At 34.2% G+C, this 19,866-nt stretch overlaps 1 protein-coding gene across 3 annotated transcripts in view; it reads left to right on the forward strand.

Annotated features, from left to right (window-relative positions):
• The window catches only part of LOC124368843 (small G protein signaling modulator 2-like), a 94,616-nt gene extending 75,118 nt beyond the window's left edge, over window positions 1-19,498 (forward strand). For all 3 annotated transcript variants that reach the window (XM_046826275.1, XM_046826276.1, XM_046826277.1), the window contains 5 exons: window positions 6,826-6,950; window positions 13,897-14,079; window positions 15,231-15,340; window positions 18,119-18,286; window positions 19,111-19,498. In XM_046826275.1, the coding sequence (XP_046682231.1) occupies window positions 6,826-6,950; window positions 13,897-14,079; window positions 15,231-15,340; window positions 18,119-18,286; window positions 19,111-19,199 (675 nt within the window). In that variant the 3' untranslated portion in view covers window positions 19,200-19,498. The remainder of the gene's footprint in view (window positions 1-6,825; window positions 6,951-13,896; window positions 14,080-15,230; window positions 15,341-18,118; window positions 18,287-19,110) is intronic.
• Window positions 19,499-19,866: the final 368 nt, after the last annotated feature.

Genomic DNA, 19,866 nt, shown 5'->3' on the forward strand with positions numbered 1-19,866 from the left:
ATACCCCTAATTCTAGAGTTGATTAGTATGACAAAAAGTTCGCTTGGGAATACGAGCCCAAATCATGTTATTGAGCGATTTACTTTGGTTCTGTTCAAGCAGGTTTTGAAGAATTTGCAAATTTACAATGTCATTAGTGCCACAGTTACCTTAGTACTTATTGTAATCTGCAAGACAAGAACTAATTTTCTTACTAGACAAACTCTCCTTTTGAGGCTCTGGAGGAATTGGGGCTTGGTGCACTAGTCCTAGGTTCTGGGCTTTGTGTACTAGGCCTAGATTCTAGGCTTCTCACACAGTCACTATCTACAAACACCACTTTAGACTTCCCCACTTGCTTACGTTTTTTAAAGACTTTGTTACAAAATCTAGGCATTGCAATACCTTTGAAATAAAACTTCTAACACACAGAAAACACCAGGAACTTCAGAAAATAAACTGTGACATTTGAAATGTTATTCTTGGTTATAAACAGAAGAAAACAATAACAAACAAGGTAATGAAAGATAAAACAGGTGACAAACAACTGTACCAATAGCAAAAAAACGTAATAGTAATACAGCTCTATTTTGCACAAAGAGTTATAGTACAATATAAAATACTGTCTCCTTAATGCTGAAGCTCTCACCAAAAATTTTGAAGTACAGCCTTTAGAAAAAAAAAATTTATTCAAGAACTACTTAACCGATTTTCATGAAATTGGTCTTGAATTAACCGCTATGAGAAGCAGAATAATATTCAATAAAAACACCAAAAAAGTAATTTTTGACCCATTTGACCTCCCGACCCCCCTTAAAGTTTTACATGCGTTCCCGCTAGGTAGCAGCAGCGCGCTTGAGTGAACGCCTACTTCATTTTCTAATGAAAATGGCGTCTGCACCACAAAAAGCGTTTTGTGTTCTATGTTTTTCGCAGTGTGTGTCTGTAATAACTGTTCAGCATGACTTTCTTAATAAGTATGGTGTTGATCCTCCTACATCACAGAGCATTAGACAATGGTATGCACAATTTCAAGAAACAGGTAGTCTGTGTGTAAAGGCCAGTCACCGGGCGTCCCAGAGTGTCCAATGAAGACGTGGAGCGCGTCCGCCATTGTTTCACTCGCAGCCCTCAGAAATCTGTTCGCCGCGCTGCTCGACAGCTCAACATGCCTCCTATGTCCATCTGGCATGTGTTGCGTCGACGATTATACATGAAAGGATACAGACTTCAGATACTGCAAGCTCTTCGTGAGGGTGATATAAGAACGACAACGCGTGGAGTTTTGTAACTTTGTTCTTGATAAGATAATGGACGATGAACATTTTGTATTGCGCATAGTGTTTAGCGACAAGGCAACATTTAATTTAAATAGAAAGGTAAACCGCCATAACGTTAGAATATGGGGCACAGAAAAACCATTTGAAATTGTGCAACATGAGAGAGACTCTCCAAAATTTAATGCGTTTTGCACGGTTTCACAGGAAAAGGTGTACAGTCCATTTTTCTTTGCTGAGAAACAGGGTTACAGGAATAACATATCTCAATATGCTTGAGAATTATCTTTTCCCCCAATTGGGGACTGATTCGAACGACTTCATTTACCAACAGGACGGGGCACCGCCACATTGGCATCTGGCATTTGGGAATTTTTAAATCAAAGAACTCGTGACCGGTGGATCGGCCGCACTGGACAAAATTACGCATCCTTACATTTCTAGCCTCCAAGGTCACCGGACCTTACTGTATGTGACTTTTTCTTGTGGGGTTTCATCAAAGACTCTGTATATGTGCCTCCGCTACCAACAACAATGGTTGAGCTGAAGAATCGCATTACAACAGCAGTGGAATCATTAACTCAGGACATGCTCGCTGCAGTGGGGGATACATTTGAATACCGCATAGACATATGCCATGTATCTAAAGGTGGACATATTGAACACCTTTTTAAAAAGGTATGAAAAAAACTTTTTGAGTTTCCCTTTCAGCCAAAAAAATTACTAATTCTATATGTTTACTACTGTTCGAAATATAGACATGCCAAAATGGGATGATTCTTTTTGATACACCCTGTATAAGTATGGTTACAATTATATAGAATAAATAAGTAATAAGTCACACAACATGTTAAACGAAAAATGAATAAACAATAATAAAAACACACAAGAATTAAAAAGAATTGAAAAGAGCTAGATTAAACATGTAAGTTATTAAAATTTAATAAAAAGTACTCAGCAGTAGAATAAATAGAGTTGCTAACCAGAAAGACTTTCACTGACTGTTCTCAGATAGTTTTCTCGTGCCTACTGGAAGAACATTGTAAAATTTGGACCTGAAAGCTCTTCAGTGTTTTTTTAATATTTATTATATTTAATAAATAGGTTATTATCTTGCCTGGTATAGTCATGCATATTACTACAAAGCATAAAACTGTTTACATGCTTTTTAACATAGATTAAACAATTTAATACTGTATGTAGAGAGAAGTTACAGTGAGCATACTTAAACTAACAAATAAAGGCTTATAGTGGTCTCTAGGCTTGGCCCCACATATCAATCGAGCCGCCTTTTTCTGAAGAACTAATATCTTATTAACAGAGTGATGGTTACACCACAGCATTATGCCATAAGATATATGGCTGAATATGTGACCATAGTATACAGTGATAAGGGCATGTGAGATACACACATGCTAAGTACTCTTAACATTAATATCCTTTTTGACAACTCCTCACAAGCCCTTGCTCCTATAAAATTGCATACGATCGGTTTTTTAAGTGTGTTGCCCCTCGTTGTCTGTGCGACTTGCTTACGATCAGCTTTTTAACGTGTGTTGTGGTCCCCTGTTGGCTGAGTCATATTGTTCCAAGTCGGTATTTAAATAATGATCAAACTTCAATGTCTGTGGTGTTGTTGGAAGTGTACTTTGTGTTAGTGAAAGTAGGCTACACGTTATATATCACTAGCACTAGGTCTATATTTATCTCAGGTTTTTTAAGTAGGTTGAATGATAGTTCAAACTGAATATCACTCTATTGAAGGCTCTGATAAATATGATTATTTATATCAGGATAAAGTTCACAAAGTGTTCACTGGGTTCTCGTCAATCACTTTGATTTTAATAAGTTTTGAAATTTAATATTCTTTGAGCTAAAGCTTATTTTCTTTACTTACCACACTTCTTCGCAGATGGGATAGTCAATGAAAAACAAAGCAAATCACTTTGATGTCAATTTATTTTGATGAGATAATGACTAATTGTACTCACTTTGCTTTGTTAATTTATTCACTAAAACAATATCCCATCCCTGATTATAACTTTAATGCACTATTGCACAATTTCGTATTGCATCACTACTGTACCAGGTGGATCTACACAAGTACACGTCCTCCCTGCTTCAGCTCTAGAGAAAGAAGAAAGATTCTCCGGCTAAAACCCCGTGTGCCGGCTCAAACAATGCTCATCCCCTCTCCCATTCAAATCAGCGTCTTCACGATTGAATATAATTTAATTCTTTTCTCATAATTATCGAAATTTATCACGTTCACTATAATTGATCAATTTAAAGTCTTTCTATTTTCTTTTATTATTTTTCTATAGCTTTTTATTTAAATTTTTGCAACATGTGCTTTCTGATGTCATCAATACGCAAGTCATTTTATCCCACAATTGGCTTTTTTGCGTAATTTTATTTGGTACTTTTGTAAAAATGAATTTTGGTTATGTTTAACTCATTTTAATTGTTTTAATTTGTTCCCGTATAAAGTTTAATATATTTCTCCGTTATTAATTAAATAAATCTCAATTCCGATAACATGTGATTTACTTACTGGGAAGTCTGCTAATTCCCCACGAATATTTAAATGTCGTAATTTGACCTATCACAAAATGAAGCCCTTCAAGCTTACAATTTTAGAAGTCCCACAAAATTCTGTAAACACCAATCAGGTCTTCTAAAGAAACCGACAATCCTCGTCCGAATTGCTGAATATAGCAAAACAATCCCAAGTGAACACAGGACAGTCTAAAGACAAATTTTTTGAATTTTTGTTTTTGCTGATTGAATAGCCTACAGTGTGGATTATATTTTGAATATATTTTCTCTGATACCAAAAGCCTGTGATTAGGTCCTTAAAAATCTGCTTTGTTCAGAGATTAGTTGCCATCCTACAGGACGGGCAATGAAGAACAAGCTTACTCATCCTTAAGCCCACAAACATTCTACATTTCCTTGTGTGTTGGACATGCGTCCGAAATAGTTCGAGTTTGAAATATTTCTACACGCCTGGCGGTTCCTTAGAATGATTGATTGGTTTCCTGTCATGTTTGATAATGAGCCTAAATTCACTAAGGCAACTGCCCTTTTATTTCCCATGACCATCTCATTGGAAAGAATAGGATATAAAAAAAATTATGGTTGCCTGTAAAGTCGGTTTTACGGGCGAAGATTTTACGTGACAACGTCTTTTTCTCGGTAGAATATTTATTGATATGAATATTATTAAATTGCACAATAGGAACAAGGAATTGAATGAAAATAAGAATTGCACAAATTTTAACTATAGAAATATATTTTGTTTACTAAAACATTGTACATAATTTGAAATTAATGAAAATTTGTTATTGTAAATGGTAAAGTTGAATAAAACATTTACTAAAATTGGAATTTGAAATTCTTGCTAAACACAGTTAAATTCTAACTCCGCGCGTGGTGATTGGTCGGTTTAGTTCGTTTGTTTGGTCGCACTGTTATGACAGGTTAGAGGTTATAATTTGTTATTTTAAATGTTTGACTAGCAATACGCGCTGTTTCTTCTCAATCGACTGAATTACGATTGATTGCAGAGTGATTTAAACTAATAATTTACTTAACACTATCAACATTTGTCAATAGTATGACATAACCTATAAACTCAGTTTCTCAACTTTTGTGTCAATCTAACAATTAATCAATCAATCATAGTTTACGATAATGAAATATCAGTGTACAATTATTTACCTTTATTGTTGTAGTTGTTGTAAATGACGAATCTAAGCACTCCACATTTTCACGAATAAACATAGTTATCTGCTTTATCCCGTGCGGCGGACCCACAGTTATCTGCTTTATCCCGTGCGGATCCCGTGTGGCGGACCCACTGGACGGGCATCGTAACGTTACCGGGCGTTACACTTTTTCATGAGTGACTCCGAGCCGCAACCTAATTTAAGACGTTGTCACGTCAATATATTGAAATGAAAATGAAAAAAATTTTTGTTCAAACCGGTAAAGTTAAGGGCATATATTATGGCCCTTTCGTATACTTAACCTGTGACAACAAGAAATTAAGAAATTAAAAAAAAGAAAAAAATTAAATTATGTTAATGATATGGTAAAAATAATAACAATCTCAGACAAGTTTCAAGTTGTAAACTAAATGCCTTCAAAGCTGCCTAACCATAAATTAAAATTTGTATTGTTCTGTTCCTGTACTGGAGACAAAGATTCTCACAAGATTACTCCATAATGGCAGTGATAAAAAAAACAAAAACACTTATGGATCACCAGTTCTCAACATGTCACCTTTAGTCATCAGTAAAACGTTTAAGATCCGCAGGTGAAAGTCATTTACTACTTCAAATTAAGCCTCTATGGGATGCATGGATCAGTAGCCTGAAGGGTTTATGTAAGGAAACTTTTACTTCCGCTTCCTCCTACTTCTACAGTATATATTCAGATGAACTAACAGCTATACAGAAAACACAAAAAAGACTGTGTCCAAGGCTGTTGACCTGTACTGATTCACTGAGTAGTAGCCTGTTGGCAATCCGGGGCATGTTATCAAAATACCTCCTAGTATAAAAACTCCATTGCTCCATTCATAAGTTGGATTTATGGAGAACCCACATTACCTTCATTTATGTCTTTAGTCAGTCACACTTGAATAATAGGACTGAGGTAACTAGGTGCAAAGGAATCCTGTGTGTATAGAAATGTTTGTACCCACATAAAAGCAGTTTTGAAAAGCGCTTTAGAACTGGCTGTGCTGGCGGCCATCTTGATTTTATTCCCTTAAAAAAATGTTAAACTCCAAACACTTTTAGGTCTTTACTTTTGGTTGTAGATTTGTACGAGCTGTCTCATTGTAAATATCTACTTAATATGCATCCTAAAACTCTTTTTAATTTTTTCAATATTTTTATTAGTAATGAATCTCAAACCTTTATGTATTTAGCTAGACATCATTAAGGATCACTTGAATGGTTGTGTGTGTTGTATTACTCACTAAAAACTTTATTATTGTAAATAATTTGCAAGATATCCAAATAAAAACCCACACAAATAAATAAATATTAGGGAAATGGCAACAGCTGAGTGAACTGCCTGAATATTTACTGTAATGGAAATCTAAAATAATAATTTACTATCTTATGTAAATAGAAAGTTTCTTTTTCTATTATTACTAAAAACAACACTGTATGATTCTATTTTAGATGGAATAATATTAAAACATAATACATTTGAAGCCTGATATTGAGCACTTTATCCAACTCAGAAACTTTCATCACTGCAACTGGAACACTATGTTACAAGATTTTGCCAGTTTCAGAGTTAACTGGCAGAGGGAGTCCCATAGCCTACCAAAAACTCTCGGAGAACTCTTTGGAAATCAGGAAATACCTAATTTAAATAATTAAGATGTTTACAGATGGCCTTTCTAATCTCAGAGATCTAGTTACGTATAAGTACGTATTCATATGTATTTTGTTTTTATGCTGTTTGATCATTAACCACTTTAATTCTGTAATTCTTTAATTACTTTTATACTTATCATTCCTGTTTTCACACTTTTGGTTGTTGGCAGAAAGACTTGCTGGAGACGTTTGGTCTGAACCTGCACAGAATAGACAAGGATGTGCAACGCTGCGACCGTAACTACTGGTACTTCACAGTGGACAACTTGGAGAAGTTACGCAACGTCATGTGCACGTGAGTACACTGCCTTTAGTCCAACCATGCCTGTGCAATTATTGCTTATTTCTATACAAACCTTTGCTGAGGAAAGTAGAGTTTAGTAATTGTGAAGTGTAAATAGTCCTTGGGGAAAAAAACATTTTACAACTATAAATTTTAATTCTGGGTGAGTATTTTTTACAAGTAGTTTTTTCTTGTATTAGACCCCTATATCCCACTATTTTGGAATAAAATCAGCCCTATTTTAATACCCTTATTTAGAATTTCAATTACAATAATTATAATAAATTGTTTGACACAAACTAATCACACTTGCAGAGGCAGGACACCAGTTATTTAGCTCCACAAAAGTTCTCTATTTAAGTGGTTTCAAAGTGATTTTTTTAAAATAAATTTTTTATATAAAATTGTGTAGTTTTTTAAGTGCTATAGATAAATGGTAGTAAGTTATCACTATATTTATTATAAGTGTGAAAATTTCCAAAACATTTTTTAATAACTTTGTTGGATCTGGCATAATTAAATTATACATAGATAAGGAAGGTCTACTCTTCTTATCAAGGATAGCTGACCTTTGGACAGTGACTGACTTATCTCTGACAACCTAATCTACCTTCATCTACAATAAACTATCATTGTCTAGTTTGACTTATATTTTCATATCTGTTGGATGGCTCAATGGGTTGTGTGACAGACTTTGAATCTGAAGGTTCCAGGTTCAAAACTACATCTTAACTTTATACTTTTTTATGTCACAATTTAGTTAAATTATCCTCTCTTAATTGAAATATTAATATATTTTTTTCATTCTCTTTTACAAATTCTTCCATATTTTACTATATATTTCATTCGTAGGCCTATTTTATAATTTAAAAAAAAAAAAAAATCAAAAAATGAAAAGAAAGCAGAAGTCTTATAATTATAATTTGTGGAAACTGTTCAAAAAAAACTATTAAAATCAAAACCATCTATACAATGTTCTGGTTCAGTGTCTACAGTTGGTATCACTTGCAATGTACAGACATAAATTACTCTCAATTTTAAAAATTATTGCAGAATCCAAATCAAACTGGAGCTGTTATATGTGCACCAATAATAAAAAATAACAATCTATCTGATATCTGTGGTATATCCAAAGTATTGGAAACTAAATCTGATGAAGGTAATGATGATGAAGATAGTGAATTTATAAATAAAACTACTAGAGAAACACTTGAAACTCTTAACTTAGTTGTAGACACCTTAAATAAAGACTTAATAGCAGCCAATGAAGAAATAAAACAACTCAAGATTCATAACAATAACCTAGAAATGTTAGTCCTCCAAAAAGAAGAAGACATAATGAAATTATTAAATAAAAATACCAGCAGTTTCTCCTACTCACAATCTCCAACATGTTTGCCTGAAAAAATGAAAAAGAAAACTTTGATAAAGACAAAAAAACTTAAAACATTTACACTGCCATTGAGAAACTCTTTTCAAGTGCTTGAGGGTCGCATTGATGATCCAGAGGAAGTTTGTAGTGTGATCGGAACCTTTTACCTTTAAAACTCCAGTAGATCTAAAAACAAAACAAAGATCACACCGGACTAGAAAAACACAGCAGAGTAATCCAGCCAAAGAAAAAATAACAAAGAGGAAAATTTTGCTTGCTGCGGACAGTCATGGCCGGGACCCTTGCACCGATTCTCGAAGCCAAACTAGGCAGCGGTTACGAGGTAACGGTAGTCAGCAGTTCGGAGCCCCTTTTAACTACGTAGCCAACAACCTGCAGGACTTGACTAGGAGTTTTACCTTTAATGATCATGCTATCTTACTCGCTGGGACAAACAACATCACAGACTCCACTAGTGCTAGTGTAGTTAATTTTAATTTTAATTTTTAATACATTTTCTAATATAACTCTCAACACTAACATGTCAATAATCGGTATCCCCTCATAGATTAGATCAGCCTTGCTCTCAATGAGAGTATAAGAAAAGTAAATGTAAAGATTGAGGAGGCTGCTAGTAATGTAAAATTATGTAATTTTATTGACACGAGTTCACTACATCTTACACATTATACTAAATTTGGACTACACTTAAATAAATCAGGTAAACATTTTTTTAGCCGAACTAATTCATCAGTCTTTAAAGGTGAAAAAAACCCAACAATTGTACAAAAAGACATCCATACACCAGGACAAACAAGTAGTAAAAGCAAGCTCCTTCACACCGGAGAAAACAACTCCCACTTTTTTAATCAATAAACCCCTCACACTTCATGTGGCAACTAACGATCCATCAGCTGACATTATTCTACATAACATCCATGCATCAACACCTAATGAGAACTCTGCAAAATGCATAAATAAACCAAAAAACATCCAGCGCAAGAAAATATTAACAGTAACCTAGCCTGTATATCACATTCACAAAAACAATAACTTCTTTAACCTGTAAGAACCGTATAGATTCACAAAAAACAAATATTAATAATATAAAAACCTTAACCTTATTACACCAAAATGCTCAAAGTATCCTAAATAAAGTTATACAGCTGGAGTATCTGAGTCATGATGTAAATGTAGATATAATTGCTATAAGTGAACATTGGTTGTCAGCAAAAAACTTAAAATATTTTCAGATAAAAAATTACGTTGTAGCCTCAATTTATTGTAGAATTAGTTTGACACGGGGAGGTTCTTGTCTTCTTGTAAAAAATCATATACAATTTTATTGAACGTAATGATATTTTGTAAATTTAGTGAAGACTTTGTTTTTGAATGTTCCTCTATAGAGTTAATTTCAACTAAATTCTAATAAAATTAAATATTTTAACTGTTAGATTGTTACAGAACACCAGACTCCGACTATTCATATATTCATTTCCAAGTTGCAATTGTTATTTGAATTAGCTTTGAAAGAGAAAAAGTACTTAGTTGTCTTAGGTGATTTTTAACATTAAATTTATTAAACCATAACTCAGAGTCTTTAGCTTTTAAGAATATTTTAAAATGTTAAAATTTTAGATATTTATAAATGAACCTACTAGAGTTTACCAAAAATGTTGAATCTTGTTTAGATAATATTGTTAGTAACATACCTCAGAATCTGCTATCAAGTCTTAACCTTCACTCTGGCTTTTCAGATCATAATTTTTTCTCAAATTTTGAAAATAAATGTCAATAATTTTTTACTAAAAAATGAAAATAGTAAAATAATTACACATAGGATATTTTCTGAGCAGGGTCATAGAATGTTTCATGACTTTCTGCAAAAGGAGGACTGGTTTGATGTGATTTCTGGTGAATCGGTTGATGCAAATTTCTCAAAATTTGTTTGATAAGCTGATATTATATTATGAATTAGCATTCCCATTAAAAACAATAACAAAACTTAAGTCAAGTCCATATTCCTGGGTAACTGATGTGGTTAGGGCAAGTGCTGTCCTGTCAAGGGAGCTGTTTGCCAGAGCCAAGTCAATAAACACAGAAAATAGCTGGAAAGAATATAAAAACTTTACCTTAAACATCATAAGAAAATAGTCCCTTTACGCAAAAAGAGAACCCCTAGTAAATAAAATACAATCCTCTAAAAATATTCCAAGAACAACCTGGAATATCATTAATTCAGAGACTAAATCATTCGCTTCTGTAAAAAACATTAATCTAATTGTTAATGGACAAGATATTACTGAGCCAATGGATGTTGCAATAGCATTTAAACAGGCACTTCACAAGTGTACCTCATATTATCTCAAACCAACTTGACTTGCTGAATTCAAGGCATTACGATCCACAAAATTTTTTGCCAAATCCATTTGTTAATGGTTCATTTTATCTCTATCCTGTTTGTGAAAAAAGAGATAAATTGAAGTTATAAGTAAATTTAAATCAAGTAAGTCACCAGGCCTGGATGGAATACCTCCAAGGATATTGAAGGAACACATCCACATCCTGTCAAAACCTCTTTTGCTCTTTGGTGAATAGCTCCCTGACTCACGGAGTCCTTCCCCTGAATGTCTCAAGGTAGCCAGAGTAACTCCAATATTTTAAAAAAACAATAATTCAAATCTTGCAGAAAATTACAGACCTATTTCAGTTCTTTCAGTTTTTTCAAAATTATTAGAAACTATTGTAAAATTACGGCTTGAAAAAATTTTTTAAAAATCATTCTCAATAATAAATAAAAAATCAATTTGGTTTTTCAATCTAATTTGTCAACTTCAGATGCTATCATAAGTTTTAACTGATTATGTGCTAACTGCCTTGGACCAGGGACAGTCGAACCTGTGGCCTGTTCTGTGACCTCCAGAAGGCTTTTGATTGTGTAGACCATGAAATTTTGTTAAATAAATTGGAGTATTATGGCATCAGAGGAGTTGCTCTCAATTGGTTTAGTAGCTTTCTGAGGGATCGCAGCCAGGTTGTAGAGATAGTTCAAAACAGTGCTGGTTCTGTCCATAAATATCTATCTCCTGCCCGCTATTTGGAGGCAGGCGTACCCCAAGGGTCAGTTTTAGGTCCAATATATATTTTTAATTTTTTATAAACGACTTACCCAAGCAGTTCAATTTATGTGACAAATTAATTCTCTCTTTGCTGATGACACCACTAGTTTGATTAAATCTGACAATAAAACTGAACTATCTCAAAAATTATATGATAACATTAGTTTGATTTTTAAACTGGCTTAAAGCTAACAAACTATCCTTAAATATTTCCAAAACATCCATACTTAATTTTCACTTTATTAGAAACTTTAGAGAACAACTTGAAATAACTTTTTACCAAAGTAAACTTACTTCTACAAAAAATTGTAAAATTTCTTGGTGTTACTTTAGATGACAATCTTAGATGGGAAAATCACATCAGTCAGTTAAATGGGAAACTAAATTCAGCATGTTATGCTATTCGTAAAATTAGAGACTTGACTGACTTAAGAACAGCAAAAACTATTTATCTTGGCTATTTCGAATCTGTGTTGAGATATGGAATTGTTTTCCTGGGGAAGTTCACCATTTATTGAACAGGTTTTCAAAACTCAAAAGAGAGAGCAATCCCGAATTCTAGGAAATTTGAAATTTAATCAATCATGTAGAGGACATTTTTTTAATCTTCAAATTTTAACAGTAAGGAAGTATTTACATAATGAAGTTTTAACTCAAACATATAAAAGAATACAGTCCAATCCCTTTATCTCCCATCATAACTACACAACACGTAATAGTTATTTTCTACCTGTTCCTATACACAGAACAACCCATTTTAAAACATCTTTCTCTTACAATAGTCAGCATTTTTTTAACAAATTTACCTTTAGCATGGAGAGAGATTCCTACATTAAAGGCTTTCAAAAAAACTATTAAAGAATACATGCTTCAAACTGAAATTTATACTTTTGACGATTTTCGTCCGAATTCACCAGAAAATAATTAAGATGTGAAATAATCATACCACCTAGTAATTAGCTATATGTTACTTGTGTTGTAGTTAGTATTTTTTTTTAATTGTTATTTAGTATTTAGTGTTATTATTTCTTGACGAGCCTTATAACATTGTAATGTTCTATTGGGTTAATAAATAAATCATTTCATTTCAAATCATTTCATTTCAATCATTACATCTTTATATATATTTCTTGTGTCCGTGTGTATGTGACTGAACTCCTCCTAAACGACTGGACGGATTGTGATGAAATCTTGTGTCTGTGTTGAAGGGGATTCGAGAATGGTTTAGATTCGTGATTTGGTCCGATTTAAATAGTTTATTTCATTAATATTTTATTTATAAATTGTTGTTGATGTTTTATATTGGATCCGGCAGATTGCGCTACAACACATAATACAAAGTGAACTGATACTTTCAGCTGTTAACACTTTCAGCTGAAGTTCATCAAAGAGGCAGAAACATTTGTTTATATTGAAATTTTAGTAACTATTAAATTACTGTAAACTGCTTGATCAGTAGTTGTAATGCAGATGAAGTTACTATCTAATTTTAAATTTTGATTGCGCCAATGATCAATAATCCATCTAATGCCATGGAAATGCTATTTATACGCTGTTATAAAAACTACCTCAATAAATAAAGCTGTGAATGTTTGCACATAAAGTAATCGAATCTGATTATCTCCTTTAACATTGTGTCTGGCATTTTTACTGTAGTTATTGAAAAGCAAATGGGGATAACACACTCTTGCCCTTATACTAGAAGCATATACCCCTTATACATATTTATTGATCGGTAAAATTATCAAAATCACTTAATCACCAAATTTTAATCTAAGTTGAATTCCAAAACCAACATATGAGACCATTGTTTTGGTTAGTGCAACAGCATAAATCAATTGTGGAACTGTAAATAGATTAGACCGGGGGTGAATTTATACTACCAGAACAGACTCATATTGACCGCAGTAACTTTTTAGTTGGACGATACACTTTCGTCATTGGGATAAAAAGGCTAACTCTTATTGTTACTGAAATCGTCGGAGCACTTCAATAAATTGTCATGGAATGTTGGAGGGGGAATACGAATCTTATAAAAACTGTTTCACTTTACGACTTCAGGACTCCAAAACACTGTTCTTTAAACTTAAATCTAAAATGGATCAGGAGATTGGAATAGCTTTGAGTGACTATTGATTATCTCAGGAGTGTTTATTATGTCATAGATAAAGAATACATGAATATATTGTCCGAGTTTTCAACAGGAAAATGCGTGTGAAGCCGTGGGTAACTGCTAGTTGATACATAAATAAACAAAGACCATAGTGACTCTGTCCCAACCATTTGGGTGGGTTAACTTTTTTTATTTCTCTTAATATAGTATGTGAAAGATTTATCGGGTTTCTAACAACGATTTGTTGTAGATATTCTTAATACCTTACATATGGAGTATAAGTAATTTTTGCATGATCGACAAGAAATGTTTAAATTAAAGTAGCTGGAAGTGATGCACATTTGATGTCGGCAGGTATGTGTGGGAGCACCTAAAGTTGGGGTACATGCAGGGCATGTGTGACCTGGTGGCACCTCTGCTCGTGATATTTGACGACGAGAGTATCACGTACTCGTGCTTCTGTCTGCTCATGGAGCGAATGGGAGCCAACTTCCCGCACAAGGGCGGAGCTATGGACACACACTTCGCAAACATGAGGTAAACTGTCCGCAGTTGAAGACAGCGAACAGTTTAAGGGATAGTACTTATTACAAAACAGTTTTCCAATCCAAACATTGACTGTGAACAATTTCACTGATCCAAACGCTTCCTCCAGTATTATTTCCTGGTATTCAAACACAGAATATTATGATGACAATTCTTTTTCGTTTAAACAGGAATGTAATTGAGACATTTTGGACTAACGATTAATTAACAAATTAAATTATCAAATATTTATTAATCACTTTATTTGTGAACCACTTATTTGATTCTACTACTTTTATTTACATACAGTATATAAAAGGTATATTCCTTGTGTAATATACCTTTTAAGAGTCATTTTGCCATTTAAAAGGGTAAGCTTTTAAAAATAAGTTTTAAATACCAAATTAGTTTACTACATTCTCACCTTACTTTTCCACCTAATCGTCATTCAGTTCTAAACGCTTGTAATGTTACATCGGCTACTTTAAACTGTCTACATAGAACAAAATCTCCGAATTCTTCAAAACACACGTGGGAAAATCAGTTGACAACAGCAGTCTTGAGTTGTTCATCTTTTTCAAACTATTGTACACCAGGCAACTTTTAAAATGCGAGAAGAGGAAGCAGTCATTAGGAGCAAGATCTTGACTGTATGAAGGATGTAAACATGTTCCCAATGAATATCCTGATCCTCTTAGTTAAGGCAGCGGATTTAGGGCGTATTGTCGTGACAGAGCATTATATCAGAGACAGTTTCCCGTGTTACCAATTTCATATGGCACAACACAATGACACCTTTTTCACTCAAACATTTTTAGCTATCATTTTTTGACTTGAGTACAGACATTACTAATTTTCAATTAGGGTTGAATTACATTCCATTCAACTGCAAGTTATTTTGATTCTGTTGGTGTATAGATCCACATCTTTTTGTCTTTAACAATGTGTTAAAAACCTCTCCATTTTGTTTATGATGATTCTACACCAATGGTGGAAGAATCGAATGTCATGGATATTGTGATCTGCTTTCACAGGAAAAGACAACTGCAGTGGCCTCCAAAATAGTCTAAATAAAAAGACTGTTTTTACTTTAGGAATATGCCTCGTAACTTGTACAAGTTCTGCTACTGATATTTAAGTAGTTGCTTCACAATTTTTTCCAGGTCACTGATACAAATTATGGACTCAGAGATGTTCGAATTGATGCATCAAAACGGAGACTATACTCACTTCTACTTCTGCTATCGTTGGTTCTTGTTAGACTTCAAAAGAGGTGAGTTAAATAAAGCACTTAGTTATTTTTGGTTCTAGTTGTAACCGTACCAGAGAAGTTATTATGCTTACTAGTTATCTCCTGTGTTTTAGTTACTTTCTGCAACACCACATCGTATTGAGTACTCAAACATTTGAGAACTGTTTATTCAAAACCACTTATTAAATAATGGCGTATTTTGGTAAATTTCTCTAATACATAATGATTGCAGTAGCATTGAGAGTACCAGATACCGTATTTATGCATTCAGCTAGGAATGTATTAAACATCAACTAACATTTTTATATTTAATACCCCAGGGATAACTTCTGGCTGGTTTATACCCTCCAGTTGAACCCACGGTGGGCACAGAAAAAACCAATGTGTCACTTAAATCTGGGTAACCTTATCGATGTCCAGGAGCGACACATCACTGACCGCAAATGTCGAGATTCTTGGGTGCAAGGGTAATTCGATAGGTCTAGTCTACTGCGGGAGATGACTATTGGAGTTGGTGGGGTTCATTCCCTAAGTATCAGAGGTTCTTTCTAGCCTCAACAATGGTGTGCCACCCCCTGCCTGCTTTGACTGGAGAGGCTGGTTCAAAGCTGACCTTCCCTTCTTTCTGGGGGGACATGACTTTGAGATTAGTGCCCTGATTCTTCCTCATAGATCTCAATAAGAGGCAACCCATACCCCCTAACCTTACCGATCCTGAATATCCTGTCAATCCAGAAGCAGCGCTAAGGTTCTTATAGGACTAAGTGCAATGTATAAGCTTCTTGTCCTAAGAGAAGAAAAATCCCCTTGGGTATAATTTTAATCCTGGTAACTTGTATAATAAGTAAATGTAACATTGTTTGTGCCTTGAAATCATTTCTGAACTCTATTCCTTATGTATTACAAGGATAGAACTCTAAGTTTCGAGGATTGAAATCTAACCTCTTCTTCAGGTGTGAAAAGACAATACATAAGGTTAACCAAGCACAAATCAATATATGGTGATTAGCTCACCAAAGTCAAGAAATTTACAACAGAAAAAGTTGTACAACAAAAACTCAAGCTTGTACCTGTAATTCATAGCTGTGTGTGGAATCAAAAACCATGAACTGCACCGATTTGCCGTAATTAGTTTTAACTGTGTATTATTTTGGTAACTGACAAGGGATACTTGTCTTGTAATTGCTGAGTTTGTGTTATAACAGTTCAGTAGTTGTGCTATAGAGCTATAAATGATAAACTCTATATATGATATGATATATTATTATATTGGGTTACTGAGTACATTGTGTTTAGAGGTTTTTTTTGTAGGTGTTATTAGAAATTCAAGAAGATTAATGAAAATCTCTGTTGTTTTTGCTATCAAGGTTCTACTATACAAGGGGGGTACCCAAAAGTAACCGGAATTGTATTGCTGGCAGCCGGCAGCGTGTAGTACACATTCCTGCCGCTAGGCGTGTGTCGCGCAACCCATTGCGAGCTCAGTGACCCCAGTTCCGTTGTCCTAGTGCATTCTGTTCGTTCGTTCGTAGTGACTGTTTTCGCTAACCCTGTTTTGTTCTTGTTTCGTTTTTTGTCATGGCAAGTTTCAGTGAACAACGTGTGCAGCTGTGAAATTTTGTTTTTTACTTGGTAAAAATGCTGCAGAAACTATTTTAATGTTGAATACAGCTTACAAAGATGATGCTATGGGGAAAACTCAGGTCTACGAGTGGTTCGCTCGATTTAAAAATGGCGACATGTCGAATGAAGACAAACCTCGTTCTGGACGTCCATCAACCTCTCAAACAGACGAAAATGTTGAGAAAATTCGTGAACTTGTGCTCACCGACCGTCGACAGACAATTGAGGAACTATCAGAGAGTAGTGGGTTAACTTGGAGCTCGGTCAGCGAATTTTAACAGGAGATTTAGGACTGAAAAGGGTTGCTGCCAAATTTGTTCCTCGACTTCTGACTGACCATCAAAAGGCACATCGAGTTGAAACTTGCCGCCTTCTGAAAGAACATCTCGAAAATGATCCCGATTTTCTGGAAAAGGTGATGAGTCATGGTGCTATGGTTATGACCCAGAAACGAAGCAACAGTCAAGCCAATGGAAGTCGCCATCTTCACCTCGTCCAAAAAAAATGTCGGCAAGTCAAATCAAACATCAAAACCATGTTGATTTGCTTTTTTGATGCTAAAGGCATTGTTCATTCTGAGTTTGTTCCTCCAGGTCAGACTGTCAACCAAACATTTTATTGGGAGATTTTAAGAAGATTGCGCAACAGTGTTCGCCAGAAAAGACCCGATTTGTGGCAGACTGGAGACTGGTTCTTCCACCACGACAACGCACCGGCACACACAGCCATCTCAGTTAGGCAGTTTTTAGCCAAAAAACGGCATGGTTCCGCTGCCCCACGCACCTTACTCGCCTGACCTCGCTCCATGCGACTTTTTTTTTATTTCCACACATGAAAAGAGGCTTGAAAGGTCAACGATTTGACAGCGTTGAAGAGGTTAAGAAAAAAAACGAAGCTCGAGCTTGCAGCCATTTCTAAAGATGACTACAAAAAATGTTTTGATCAATGGAAATACCATTGGGACAAGTGTATTAGTTGTAATGGAGATTATTTTGAAGGAGATAAGGTCGTATTGTAAAAAATTTGATAATATATAATTTTTATAAAATAATTCCGGTTTTTTTTGGGTACCCCCTCGTAGTTGATAAATTCAATTAACTTTCACTGCCACAAAATGCTATCCAAACATCTGTGTTTCTACACAGATCAATACACATGTTTTGATGTCTGTTACAGAATTACTATACGAGGATGTGTTCAGTGTGTGGGAAACTATCTGGGCTGCCAAGCACATCTCCTCTGCCCATTTCATGCTGTTCATCGCGCTTGCGCTGGTGGAATCCTACCGTGATATCATTCTCAGTAACAGCATGGACTTCACTGACATCATCAAGTTTTTTAATGGTAATTATTCTTCTCAGCGTAATCACAACAGAAACGATTTGTAAAATAAGTATAGTTGTATAATGACTCAAAACGTTAAGTACAAGTCAATCCCCGATTATCCTGTGTAAGAACATAAACTCTTGGTTGATTTAGTGTTACGTGAAAAAAATGTTGAATTTTTTACGCTTAATCGATGGGACTATTGTTTGGAAATGTTTTCCATCTTGCAATTTTTTAAATCTAAGATAGCCAAAATATGCTAAAAATTCAAAGTGAAATAATTTATTTTTCATAGACAAAACATTGTGTAGAACATAGTCATGTACAAACAAAGCCGAACAAATTACCTCATTATAACTTTAGAATTTTAAACAGACTACTTAAGACTATGAAACGCCTAAGGAGCACAATAAGAGAACTAAATTAGGACAAGTCTCCTAAATACTCTTCTACTTTATGGCACAAAAAACTTCCTCTTATTTTTTCTAGAGGGCAGTTTTTCAGTTACATCCTCAAAACGAGCAGTTTGCTTGATGATGAAAGAAACTGAAAATATATCCCCTAATTCTTCTTTTAGAAGTTGAGAACAATGATGCCCATGGCTGTCGGCAATCAGTACAACCCTTTTTGTCTTGTTCTATTGGAGGAATTCTTATTCTGTTTGCTTATTAAGCTGCTTGATTCTATTTACTTGTTCTTAATATTGTTTATTTCCCAAGAGTTTGATTACTAAGTGTTTCATAAGCATATCCTAGGCTACGAGTTAGTGAAACCTTTAATGTTGGTCACGCTTGTTGAAACATTGCAACTTTGTAAGGTTATAATATTTCTTTTTGTTTCAGAAATGGCAGAAAGACACAATGCCAAATCTATCCTGTCTCTGGCAAGATATTTAGTCCTTCAACTACAAATGTTGATCGAGAATAAGTAAATTATCTTAACCCATACAAGGTCATTGTTTCTAGTCGAATATGTATTTATCAAATATTATTTTTTATCTATCCTGTTGTTTAAGTGTGAAATAATGTTAACCATCTCAACTGTCGTTATCTTCATATATAACATATATTTTTTGTGGAATTATATAAATATATATATATATTTGTATACAAAGTGAGAAATGAAAAAATAATAATGTGCGGCTGTGACTTACGTTTGTGGTTAAACCATCTTCCTTAATTTTACCCTTAGTAGCTCATGTTCATATATAAATAATGTTATTGACTTTTATGATGACTAAGATTACCAAATAATTTAATTAATTAAGCCCTGTTAACCCTTAAACATAAGTTTGTTTCCACAATTTAGAACAACTTATTTACGAGGTACAAGTGGTATTAACTACTACAAGCACTGTGAACGGATTGTTTTACCCTAGTACATTTCGTTCCGCTTTGCATCGAGTATTCAATGTAATTACACAATGATTGACCTCAACTGTTCAAGTACAGTACCTTACAATTCGTTATGAAATGATCTTGATGTTTTAAAATATGCACATTCAATAAACTGTAAAGCACTGTTTTGTAAGATGTCTGAGCAAAGTGTTAGTCATTTTAGACTTTCTTTTCATCCTGAAAGAAGTAAAAATGAAAATA

The sequence above is a fragment of the Homalodisca vitripennis genome, chromosome X, assembly GCF_021130785.1.
Source record: "Homalodisca vitripennis isolate AUS2020 chromosome X, UT_GWSS_2.1, whole genome shotgun sequence".
Taxonomy (NCBI): Eukaryota; Metazoa; Arthropoda; class Insecta; order Hemiptera; family Cicadellidae; genus Homalodisca; species Homalodisca vitripennis.